Source organism: Mytilus californianus, unplaced genomic scaffold (assembly GCF_021869535.1).
Source record: "Mytilus californianus isolate M0D057914Y unplaced genomic scaffold, xbMytCali1.0.p SCAF_5, whole genome shotgun sequence".
Lineage (NCBI taxonomy): Eukaryota > Metazoa > Mollusca > Bivalvia > Mytilida > Mytilidae > Mytilus > Mytilus californianus.
Window position 1 is genome coordinate 113,181,155 of NW_026262701.1, and position 14,075 is coordinate 113,195,229.

General features: G+C 31.9%; 1 protein-coding gene across 13 annotated transcripts in view; it reads left to right on the forward strand.

Annotated features, from left to right (window-relative positions):
- The window catches only part of LOC127700676 (prion-like-(Q/N-rich) domain-bearing protein 25), a 51,609-nt gene that overhangs the window by 7,543 nt on the left and 29,991 nt on the right, over positions 1-14,075 (forward strand). For 9 of the 13 annotated variants that reach the window (XM_052204257.1, XM_052204251.1, XM_052204256.1 and 6 more), the window contains exons 2-4: positions 593-668; positions 3,720-3,845; positions 6,266-6,391. In XM_052204257.1, coding sequence (XP_052060217.1) covers positions 593-668; positions 3,720-3,845; positions 6,266-6,391 — 328 coding nt within the window. The remainder of the gene's footprint in view (positions 1-592; positions 669-3,719; positions 3,846-6,265; positions 6,392-14,075) is intronic. The other 4 variants (XM_052204249.1, XM_052204253.1, XM_052204258.1 and 1 more) reach the window with 2 other exon arrangements.

Consider the following 14,075-nt stretch of genomic DNA (forward strand, 5'->3'; position numbering starts at 1 on the left):
TTTAATATAACAACAATGTATAATCCACAAAAAGATGAATAACAAATAATGAATGAAAAGTAGCCTAATATGATAATCACTGTCTTCATCATACCAGTGTCGAGACAAACTAGAACATGTAATGAAAAGTACACAATCACAACTATGGTAGAGGTATAAAAATAAGAAGTTGTGGTATGATTGCCAATGAGACAATTCTCCACAAGAGACAAAATGACACAGGAATTAATAACAATAGTTCACCGTACGGTCTTCAAAACCATGAATAAAGCCCATACCGCATAGTCAGCTATAAAAGGCCCCGAAATGACAAATGTAAAACAATTCAAACGAGAAAACTAACGGCCTAATTTATGTACAAAATAATTAACGAAAAACAAATATGTTACACAGCAACAAACGACAACCACTGAATTACAGGCTCCTGACTTGGGACAGGCACAGACAGAATGTGGCAGGATTAAACTAGTTTGAAGGCGCCAACCCTCCCCCTAACCTGGGACAGTGGTGTAACTGTCCGTAATTGAAATGCACGATACCATTATAATTGTAAATGTTTAGTCGTATTGAGAATTATTACCTTAAATTTCAGGTGAAGAAGTCAGTCAAGAAGTCAGTACAGTTGGTTATTTGTCTACTTTACCTTATAACTATCGAGTTATGTTCAGGTATGATGCTAGTATCCATTTTTCTTTTCCTATGTCAAATTTCAATCAAAGTTCGTTAAAACGTACTAGTATACGGTAAGATAAAGCTTTGCTCGGTCAATTAGAATTTGGATGTCAACAAATATCATCAATCTTTCAAAATAACATACTTTAGATGTACATAAGACATTAGTCTGTCAAATATCGGCATTCGTAATTGGAGTCATTTTTTAATTGGTTTTACATTTTTGCTTTAGGCCTTCAATCTTCTTTCAATTAGGAAATTACTGCAAAAACTGCCCAAAAGCTTCAATTAGAGAATAAAATACCTGTTTGGATAATGTAGTTGCTTGTAATTACTTCAACCGAATACTATGTGTAAAAAAGTTAGGTTTATCTGTATTAAGAACATCACTGTATCATCACAACTATTATATACACTACAAACCAGTAAAAGTCTGAAATGGCCTATATCTCTACTCGACTGTACTGATTTTTACTCGACCAGTCTGAATTGGTCTGAATTTTACTCGACATTACTCGACCCCAGTCTTAACCATACTCGACCGTACTGATTTGTACTTGACCCTTATCTTTGCCATTGAAAATAGTCTGAAATATTACTCGACCAGTCTGAAACAGTCTTAACCCATTCTCGACCTGTACTCGACCAATTTTTTCAGTCTAAACCATACTCGACCAAAGGTCTGAACAATACTCGACCAGTCTGAACCATACTTGACCAAAAAACTTATACTTTTTTTTTTATTTTAGCTGTTAAAATTAATTTCTTTTTTTCTGACATGACAACAGCCACAATAAAATAAAGATATATATAAAAAATATATTTTTACATCCTTACATGATTCTCAGATTTATCAAATAGAGATAGTTAAATTAAATTATCTTATATAATAATTTAATTATAATAATTTGAAAGTTTTAGAGTTTTGTTAAAAAAAAGATTTTCTTTTAACTAAAAACCACACCTTTACTGAGGGTAATAAAACCTTATTAAGGTGCTTCTTGTTTGGCATGTGTTTTTTTTTTTTTTTAAACTTAATTTTCCTAAATTCCTAAAGAAAAACTATATAGGTTTCATGGTTACATACAATAGTTATAAAAATATCTTTTTAATGAGGTAACAACAGCCAAAAAATCACTGAAATTGTTTAACCTTATATTAGAAATATATCTATTCTTATTATAATTTGGGATATATTATATATAATGTATATCAAAAAGGGATAAAAAAAGAAATAGATAAAATTTTTCTTCTGATTAGTTGCAAAGTATAAAGTAATACCTCCTGCTTGGGGCATAATACCAATTATTACCATATGGTAAAAATTAAATTATTTAATGCCCAAAAAGGCGCAAGCCAGGGCCGACCGTGCAAGGGCTGTATAGCCAGTCAAGGTCGTTAAAAACTTCCATTTGTTGTTGGGCAAACTCATTAAAAAGATCATACCTGGTCAGAGAGTATTAATTTCTAATTAGCATTCATTAAAAATTGCAACATCCTGTAAAACTTAAATCGCAAGGCCTTTTGAATTCACTAGATAATAGTAATACACGAGTTTTAGAAAAAAAGGGCTTTCTTTTTACCTGTAAAACACACATGTACTGAGGTAAATAAACCTTATTAAAGTGCTTCTTGTATGCCATGTCTTTAATTTTGACAAAAGTTATTTAAATTTAATTGAAATAAATTTTTTCTGCAACTTTGGAACACATTTCCTTTTTTAAATGGTTATCAAGGATTGCTCTGGAAGTTCTATTATCATAATTATATCAAATTCCTTGTTTTACAAAACAAAGGTGTGATTTTTGAAATTTATTAAGTTGCTTTATATACTATTTTAAATATATTTTAATAAAAAAAATGTTCACTGCATTATTAACTAAACTCAACTGACACCGTAGATCTTTAAAAGGCTTAAGTAAATAGTGAAAATTGTCCAGTAACCATAAAATATATCTGAAACATTCAAAAAAATTTGAATAACATTGAAAATATTAGTCACAATTCAGTTTTGAGATTATTTGATCAGCTTGTTTTATTTTTATTTTAAAGGTGATATATATATGTAAGTGTTGTTAAATATGGTGTTGAATTTATATTATGTTTATTGTGAAATTTTGGTTTCAATGCCATATTGAATACATTTTTAAATTTCAAATTGTTGTTCAAATTTCTAGCCAGGGGAAATAGCTGTTAAAAACAGTTCCTAAATTGATGAAATACAATAGATAGATACAAAAATTAGGTCTAGATTGGTTAAGACTTAGTCGAGTATGGTACAGACTAGGTCGAGTATGGTTCAGACTAGGTCGAGTAAGGTTCAGACTAGGTCGAGCATGGTTCAGACTAGGTCGAGCATGGTTCAGACGAAAATAAAATGGTTAAGTACTGGTCGAGTAAAGGTCGAGTACAAGTTCAGACCGTTAAGTATGGTTCAGACTACAGTCGAGTATTATCAAGTAAATTTCAGACCAATTCAGACTGGTCGAGTAAAAATCAGTACAGTCGAGTACAAATATAGGCCATTTCAGACTTTTACTGGTTTGTAGTGATATGCTTTTAGTGATTAAATTATGTTATCTGAATGACTATTTCAATATAATCAGCACAATTTTAAAAGGATGACACAGTTTTTACAATTTTTGCTTTTATAACTTTCTGTCACACTGATCGAACAAATGATTGAAATTCCAAATATTCTTACATTTTGATTAAAATTTACATAAAATTGTATTGTTAACCACAAAGACACAAAGTAATTAAGATATTTCCATTATTTTTCCTTCTTTTTATTGAATGTGTATTAATGGAAAGATCTAAATCTATGTCAAGCTTTTGTAAGTTGTGAATGAGACCTGTACAGTTTTTTTTTTATAAATGTTAGAACTTTCAACAGTTATGCAACATGTTTATTTTAAAATTCGTTTGCAATATTATGACGAGATACCGATTTACCTTAGAAAAAACAACAGTACTTTTGACGTGTTATTCTACTGCAAAGTAATAAGTGATTCGTTAAGTAATAATTTGCTGTTATCTTAATTCAGCTGTAAATGTTGATGAAGCTTGTCAGAACGGAAATGAATGCTCAGTGCCTAACTCAGTATGTACCGGTGGTACATGCCAATGTGCTGGAACTCATTACAAAGCCAGTGTGTCTTCGTGCATACAAAGTAAGTAAATTGTATACATCAGGTTTTGATGCTTAGATCAAGTTGAAATTTGTATGTAGCCAAAGATACGTATGAAGATAGCACTCATATATTTTACATGTATACGTTTTCATTGTTTTGAAATACAACAAAAGGGATGATTTCAATTTCTCAATTGTTATGTAGCATTATTACAACACCTTCAATATTAAAGAAGTAAATATAATTATACTCAACAAAAAAAGTTAAGGACCAGTAATTTTATTTAAGAAATAATTCGTTCATGCCATGCTCTATGCTCATTTTAACAAGAGTAGACATTATATTTGTCAATATCGTTATAACGAACGTAAGCGAGGTGTAAAATGTTGACAAATATAATGCCTACTTATGTTAAAATGAGCATAGATCATGACATGCTAGAATTATTTCGATTCAAAAAAGAACATTTAAAACTTTTGTACTTCGAAGTGGACCTATAATACACGTTCGAAAGGCAGCCATTTTGATTCGATGCAGTCAAAACGTTGTAGAAAATCAACTGCTTCATGATAAAAATTGGACAGGTACATGTAAACTTACTTTAAGAAAGCAATGCAACACCAACTCAAATGTCCATTTTGTTCTCCGGCGTTGTTCAAAATACAACTGACATTGCAACTTCAATTGTGACGTCAACCAAGTGGAGCCCATGTTCTACTGGAATGAGAATATGAGCACATGTTCTACTGGAATGAGAACATGGCTTTGTTTCTACAGTGAAAGAAGAACCTCATATTAGAATTTCCATTTTAATAGTATTAAAATTCCTGTCTGAAAACCTTGTGTGGCAGATATGGACATACATGTAAGAGTGGTAAGGAAGAATTTTTTTTTGTCTGATAATTGACAACTGATATTAAATCAGTTAACATTTTATAAAATTGTTTTAATTTTCACTTACTTGACAAATATAGATTTTGGAAATCGTTTTTTGTCCCTTAAATGAGATCTGGCATGAAAGTGTGCTTGATTTAGGATTGATTCTATCACTATAAAGTCACTTCACATTAACTATAAAACATAAGAATATGTGATAATGTTACAACTAGAGATAAGGAGATAATATATGCCACTTCCGGGTTTAAATAGTCACTTCCGGTGTCATATAAAAGCTTACATTACACTGAATACAAACATCTATGGTTTTTATGTATAATTGGTTGAAATAAAGAGATACTTTACTACTTTCGTTTACACAACATACAATCAGGTGTCTCTACGATTGCTTATTTCATGCTGATTTCAATAATATATGGTTTCTTCGCAATTTGAATGAAATTTGTGCAAACATGGATACATCCGTTTTACTGGCGGTTAATTTAAAAAGGACCCCATAGCTTTATCGAATACGTGTATGAAGTTATAACAAATAAACCATAGATTATATAACCAAAAAGGGAAATTACTTCAATTAAAGAGAGGTGAAAGATACCAAAGGGATATTCGAACTCAAGTAAAAAAAAAAACACAAACTGAGAATGCCATGGCAAGAAACGAAAGAAAAAGGTCATTCAACAGTACAAGAATCACAACATAGAAAACCGAGACTGAGCAACATGAACACCACCAAACACCGATAGCTTATAATTTTGTAATAATATTTTGTCGGTATCTAATGCAGTTTTTGGAATAAAACCACAAATTTATAGCCTCATTGCATTCTATGTTTAATTCAGCAATTTCAAGCATTCATAGCTATGTTTTCATATGTTCAAATAAAATGACAGTCATTTTCATGTCATGTCCAAACTAAACCTTATCCTGATTTGTGCTGCAAAAATTCGACATACATGTACTTGCATATTAAAATCGTACTGGTTCCCGGATATGTTTGTCTTTTGCTTGCAGTTTCGTTGAAGCCTAAACAAAACATTCAAAACCGTCTTGAGAGAGTGTCAACGTTAGAATTAATACAAGTACATAGAAATAAAAAGATGTGGTATGAGTGCCATTGAGACAACTCTCCCTTCAAGTCACAATGTGTAAAAAGTAAACAATTATAGGTCAAAGTACGGCCTTCAACACGGAGCCTTGGCTTACACCGAACAGCAAACTATAAAGGGCCACAAAAAGACTAGTGAAAACAATCCAAATAGGAAAACCAACGGTCTAATCTATATAAAAAACGAGAAACAGTCTTGAAATAATATAATACCAGCACAAACATGAGTAAATCGTTTAAATTGAAAACTTGGTGTAGTGTCAACAACTTAAGATATATTATCAAGTCCTTTTAAAAAATTAAACATATATGATCACAGGCATAATACGATTACGTCAGTAGAACATCTGACCATTAGTAAAATGACAAACGTATATAAAGTTTTGTATTAAATAAAATGTACAATGTGTAATGATAGATGCACAAGGAAATATTTATATTCTTTTTTTACTTTCAGAAATAGCGACTGGAGCTGCTTGTACAGCTGTGGGTCAATGTAGTGATGCCAATGCTGAGTGTGCAAATAATTTATGTACATGTAAAACAGGTTATTTCAAAAGCACCAACAATATCTGTACAATTAGTAAGTATGAAGGATCGTGCTACGAAAAGACATTGCTTATTAAGATTTGTATGCAAACCACACGATTAAAAAAATAAAAATTGATTTTTTATTGCCTGTTATGTTAATAACAAATGATCATTGGAAAAAGAAGCGCAAGATAACAAGAGTTACAAAGTGCAACATATAGTCATATTTTAAGATACTAGTATAACATGGAATAGAGGGTAAAATATGTACTCCAGGATCATTCCTTTGAGCAATATAGATGTCTTTTATGTATTTCTTGTTTTGCTTATAACAAAAATATGAGATTAAATTCAAGATTTGAAAAATAAACGAATAAAAAAAAAACAACATTTTTATCGAAAAATTGTTTCTAAAGATAATGAAACCGAATACATAAGGTTTAAAAAAAAACCGTTGAATGAACATAATTATAGGATGCAGATCAGTTCATGTTGTACCTGCAAAATCGACGAATATTCTGGTCGACGTAATGTATATCCACTGCCAACTTATCTCCACTGACCAAACGAGCTGCTAGAGGTCATTGATGTGTAAACTGGAGCGTTTGACTCACAAACTGAATAAATGTCCTCATGATTCTTAACCCAAACATTTGTAACTTTTAATAAACATTCTATTTTCATTGGCATCTATTTACCGTCAAATGCACAGATGACATGTAACTAATGAGTGAGACGCTATATTGACTGGCCGGAATTCGAAAATGTTGGAATAATGCAATAAAATCGAAAATGAAATACTACTCCATTTTAATGAGATATTATTCGATTTTGAAGTTTACAAACTAACGAAAAAACCTCCAACTTGAAAGGTTTCATTCGTATGACGTCATGTTTGCCATGACGTTAACCCTCTTAGTGCGGGCCGTTTTACAAAACACTGTCCAGAAACGGCACAATTTCAGTACCAAATATCATTTTAAGTCAATTGTTATAAAATCTTGTATTTTCAATTGATAATTAATGACATAATAAGATATATAGTAATCACGTTTATTTTTTTTAAAATAACGTTGCTAATATGACATCATTTAACGTCATAAGGTAAGAACGTCACGTCTTCAGCAAGTTTGGCTCTTTTCAATTAAGTAACGTCAAGCACTTTGCAATGCTAAGAAGAAAAACAGAACTTTTTTTCCGAAACGTAATGCAACCACATGAAACGTATTCTGTTCACTTACGAAAGCGTTAAAAGAACTATTTGAACCCTATACAATTTATCTTTCTTATGTCATGATTTTAAGATGGGGGCATGTAGCTGTATCTTTATTTGGTCAACAGAAAAAAACATACATTTTTCCAAATTTTTAATTCGGTTCAATGACAGTTCACATCACCAATCGTAACACATCGTATATATACATCTAGTAATACAGCAAACAACACAGTAGTTAATGAATTTCACAAGTTATTTTACTCTTCGTGTTGACGTTGCTTGTGTTTGTGATAGTCCTTGAAACACTTTCCTAGACAGAGACCTTCTCTGCACTGTTGGCACCAAGTTCTAACCTTCCGTTTATGACAGGAAACACAACTCCTCCTCTTTCTTCGAGGGATTTCAAACAGGAAATGCTCTGATGTTGCTCTACGAGCCATTTCTTCTCCATTCCTACCCAAAACTCGACTTTGAATGTTATGCTCCCCAATTAAGCCAGTCACAATTTCCTGTTGAAACTGGAGATGGGTTAACTTTTTCCCCAAGAGGAATGATCTCTTGTGGCAAATATATGCATTCACTGTAAGCAGGAATTGTATAATATATATATAGCTAAATAATAGTTTTGAATTCTTTGGAAATATTTTACATAATTAAGTTTCGTCCAAAATCGTTTCAGCGATTACGTCATTGTGTGACTGTCGTGCAGCGACATTTGGACTTTATGAGCAATACCAATATTGTAGTTCGTACATGAAATGTATCATAGTTATATCATAAAAAGCACTCTTAAACATGTTTAAACCCGCCACATTCTTCCTGTGCCTGCTCAAACAAGGAGTCTGTAGTTCAGTGGTTGTCTTTGGTTGTCGTTGGTTCATGTTTTTCAGATTTGTTTTTCGTAAACTGTTTTGTTATAAATTAGGCCGACAGTTTTCTCAATCGAATTGTTTCATATTTTCTTGTCGGAGCCTTTTACAGCCGACCTTACGGTATGGGTTTTTCTTATTGTTGAAGGAATTACGATTGTCTATGATTGCTTAGTACATCCACTTCATTTGAACTTTTGTGGATAGTTGTCTCTTTGGCAATCATACCACAGCTCCTTATTTTTTATATTATACAGTAACGTTATATTTTTGGCATCCTGAACTCAGCTTATTAAGATACTACTTTAATGATAAGGATAACGAATATATAAACAATAACTGTTCAGTGTCTTTAAATATCAGCTGTATTTGTACGAGGCTAAGAAACAGGTGTAATACGAGCTTAAGCGAGCTATTACTCCTGTTTTGAGCCGAGTATAAATACAGCTGATATTTAAAGACACTAAACAGTTATTGTCTTTATCCTGCAATTAATTTTGTTCATTTTTTTTCCCATCCCAATCGTTGAATTTGTTTTTGAAAGAAATCGACATGACTAAAACGCGGACCGGAATGAGGACCCCAAACAGTAATTTGACATAACCGTTCGCTCGCAACAGAAGCAGGATACCAGGAGACTATATACGTCTAGTATACGTATATCGCTTCGTGTTATCTGTACACCTGTATTTATATAATAGAAAGGTCGATTGCAGGATAAAATAGCATATGCATGTTGAAATGTTTGCTAATAAGACGGACGTTGGTATTCTACCGCAATGATCATTTGAGCAGATGCAGTAGGTAGTCGTAAATTCATTGACGATTGGTTATCGGAATCACTTTGTATACGTATATATATATATATATATATGAACAATAAATAATTGCCATTCGGTTTTTTTTTTCTTGTTAGATGGCACATTTTATTATTGAAAAAATAATTGTATTATAAATGATTAAAATACTAACCACAAGCAGTCAATAAAAGATTAACAAGAATCTTTTTCCAAAGTTTCACTGAACGTATGTCTGGATCATAAACTGAGATAAGTTGATCTCCTAAATCTACTCCCCCCATGTTTTCATTGTAAGTATGGACAACTCCCGGAGCGACTTTTTCCTTTCCCTTAGAATTTGAAGCAGTTTCCAACCTTGCAATAAAAATAACTTATCAAATCAGATTCATAATAGACTATAACTTTACTTTCATATTACAGATTTGCCTGTATATGCTACAACAGAAAATCGTCACCATTTTTATTTTTCTTTATTTATTATTATCATCATAAATTATCTTCGTTTTAATTTTTTTTAATTTATAACTATCATCATCAATTATCATTATTGTTATTGTTGTTGTTGTTGTTGTTGTTTACTATTTCTTTTATTATTATTACTTTTATCATTAATATTATTCTTATTATTATTATCATTAGTATTTTCTGAACACTCTATACATCAAATTACAAAGTTATTAAAACTTCAATTATGAATTCAAAGGTTCTTATATTTAGCTTATCTAAACATAGCTTAAATGAACATAACAAACCTGCAATGATCAGACGATGTAAGAAATCGCACCTGTCGACGATCAGACCAATGAATTGCCAGTACATTTCCCTGCTTCTTAGCATTGACCGTTCCTTTAGGGGTTTTTAAGGTTTTGAAACTCAATGGCATTCCCTTTCTGCCTGCTATGACTGTTCCGGTCGAGTAAGTGCCATTACCAAGTAAGTCGTGAGTGAGTTTTGGACTGGTAAAAAGACTGTCTGTTGTTACATGATGAAATTTATTATAGTGTGGCTCTATTAACTCTGTTACAACTGAATAGCCAACTCCATAAGGATATGGCTGCTGACGGTTACGTCTTCCATAGTATAACTGTACGTGCTCAGTATATCCTGTATCAGATTCACTAAGAACCCATACCTTGGCTCCCCACTGATGAGATTTTTTCTTTGAAATGTATTGGACGATATTATGTCTACCTTTAAATCCTACTATTCGTTCATCTACACAAATATCTCTTCCTAACCTGACGGAGAAAATATTTCTAATGAAAATCACTATATTTTTCAATCGACTTTTTTTAATATTTTCAATTACATAGTGCAATAAAGTTACATGTCGTGGTCTAATTAATTATAAACTTTATAAAACAACAAAGAAAAGAGGATTGTATTTTAATATACATGATATACACGCGTATTTGACAAAAATAGATAGATATATTGCACGTGCTTGAAAAAGCGGTGCGAAAAGTAACTATTGTCTGACTACAAATAGAGGAAATGAATCGACCTTAATGCCATGGCATATTTCATTTAGTAAAATACACATCGGATAAAACTAACCTTTTTGTGTTCTTGAAATCTAACTCTTCCGTATGGAAAAACGTCTATGTTGGTGACACGGATTAATGCCAATTGGTATTGAATTACTAGTATAGCTACTGTGTATTTTTTTTGTTCGTGTAGTTATTTAACCGATTTATTTACTTTTTTGTTTATGTTAATCTTTTGCAATCGACTTTTGTCCGGGTGTGTATGTAATATTTGCCACTGGAAATTTATAGACGTACTTTTTCATCGGATGTTAATGAGATCATATTAAAGAAACATTAATGCTGTACCTGTAATTCTTCCTAAATGCTGTGTTGCATACATCAATAACTGGTCTAACTTTGTACATTGGGTCATATTGTGGATGATCCCTTGGCAGTGCTGTCTGGTTATTATTTGCGTGTAGATTAGATAGAATGGCTAAAAATCTGTCCCTTGCCATCACAGAACGGAAGGAAGGAGTTCTTCTCAACCACAACTTGTCCTGAGTTTCCCAATACGAAGTTAATGTTGGCTTCTGAATTATGCCCATTAGCAACAAGAGTCCGAGGAAAGCTTTCATTTCTTCATTACATACTGGACGCCACATATGGAGCCTTGATCGTGGTTTCAGATTTCCCATTGATATCCGGCCCCGGCGCCATAAAACTTTTATTTTCTGAGTAAAAAAATATTCTCAGAATGAATTATATTACTCAGCTAAGAATAAGAACTTTTTTCTCTGCCATAAAAAAATATTCTCAACTTTGAGAATATTCTTAGCTGAGAATTTTTTTTCTCAGCTGAGAATTTTTTTCTCAGTGATGTAAGCGGTAAAATAGATGTTTGAAAACTAAAAAATGTACCTAACTTCGCAAAAACGCAGGTTTTATCTCCTTAGCAACACTGTAAAACATAAAAAGAATCTATGATAGATGAAATGACAAGTAGCATTTTGTAAGCATCGGTAAATGGACAGAAAGCCACAGTCCTGACAAAAAGTCACAGGATATAAAGTCACAAATAATTTGTGGACAATTGAATTGTTTGAAATTATAAGAGAAAGATCTTGAAATATTTGAGTTATTAACCCGTAGCTTGTTATAAATATATATTACTTTTTATATTTCTCATACAACTTCTGTCTTAAGATACACGTATTAATGATTATGTTTTATAAATGGCGAAATCTTCGAAATGTAATCTCCTTGGAATGTAACCTTCGTTGACGTTTACGTGAAGAGTGCTTTCTTTCACGTCCGCACTTCTATTGAGTATGGTATGCCAAATAAACATATTACGGATCAATGACATACATTATGTATTCAGGCGACATAAGAAGGCACCATGTGACAATTGTAAGCCAATTGTTTATTAAAGTGAAACAGAGCTGCTTTTTTCTCAGATCTACAAATAAACAAAAAAAAAAAAAAAAACATAACAACAAAAAAAAAAAAACAACAAACCGGATATTTTTATATCATTATGAATGCCAGTAAATAATTTTAACTTTTGAAATTAATATAAATTTGATACAGAATTGAATACGATTTAACAATTATGCAAGTAGTCATAAAAATTGCTCCTCATAATGAGTTTAATATATTGCACAGGAAGAGAAAATGAAAGTACGACGTCGTGTGAGAAGGCATAACATATACCGGTATTGTCCATTACATTTATCAACAACACCTTGTACAAATATTTTTTTTCGAAAATAAAAACAGTTAAATAGAACAAACAAAACTATCCGTCACAATGATATATGAGGGTCTTCATAAGTAGAAAGGGGGAGTGGGGGGAGCGTGTTCTATTTTCCATATTCTTTAATTCTATTGGCCATTTTTCTCTATCCAGTAAGAACTGTTTATTCTGTAAATGATTATTGTTTTCTAATCATGCATATGGAAATTTCCTTCTGTATCATGATTTTGACATGATAGATTTTTTTTCTGTATCAAAGACATATGTATGACGACACTACCCCGTAATACAACCCACCCACCCCCCTTTTCCCCTGCCCCGAATCTGTCACTGTACTGCAAAAATGATACATTTATCAATTTTGACTAATATCTGTTTAAAACCAAACGGGGGAAATTATTTTACTTTCTTTGTAATAATTTGGATATCTGAGATAATAATCAGTAGATAGGGTGGCATTACATGTATTTGGTTTGTAGACATGAGGTACCAGTACTGCAATCTAATTAAGGTAGCTGTAGTAATTTGTAAAAAGTAGTTTTTTTAAGAGAGATCTGAAAACTAATGGAAAAAAAATCGACCTCCTGAACTATATTGTATCCTTGACAGACCAACTGTCCAACAAAATATAAAATATTGCCTATTTATCAACTATTTGGGAGAATATTAAAATATATTTAACATTTATTGGTAATGAACAAAAAATGCTATACCCCCCAAAAATTCAAAGACAAAGTTATCCGTCCTCGAGTATCAGTCAAATAGCCCTTACCAAACAATTGAAGTTTTTAAATTGCAATGAATTATGGATCTTACAAATCTGAAACCGAAGACGTAGTAAGCATGCTGGCGAAAGAGACTTTTTGATTCTGCAATTCTATCTAATTCCCGTTAATTGTTCATTTATAAATTTTGAAAATATAAAGAAACTGAGATTTCAACTCCATCGGGCAAAGTTGACCTTCGACTCATTTAATTGGCTAGTATTATTTTAAAGTCCTTAAGGCTTTTGGTCATATTTCTGATTTGTTGTTTTCAATTTGTTTTCCACTATTGCAGAGCTATTTGTTGTCAATGGTCATCTTGGTCTGACCTCTGTCACGAACTGTTTTATCAGTGTTGTAATGTGTAATCATTTCTGACACAATACATGAGAAGGATGCAAGGTTGACTTTGACTGCAATAGGGGACGAAATGATACGTCAAGATTTGTTAGCTCCTCATGCAAGATCGTGATTTTGGAGCAAATACTGATGCTTACGAATGTACAGAAATTGCATCGCTTACGTACATCAATTGACCAATTCCGATTACGACCAGTTCAATATTTCATTCGTTTTACCTTATTCTTAATTTTTATATAAAAAAATTATACATTTTAGCACCCAATTATTCAGTCTTTTTTCTTTAATTTTTTTTTGCACATTTTTTTCTTTATTTTTTTTGGGGGGGGGGGGGGGGGTATTTTCTATTCTGTAAATCACCTCGTCTATCTTGGGTAATTTCAAATTAAGATCCCCTGATACTCAAGCGGGATATATAATGCATAATACTACCAGAGTAGGAGTATCTACAATGAGAAGCTGTTTAATTGGTCGCTTTTTTGTGATCTCCTTTTTAAAA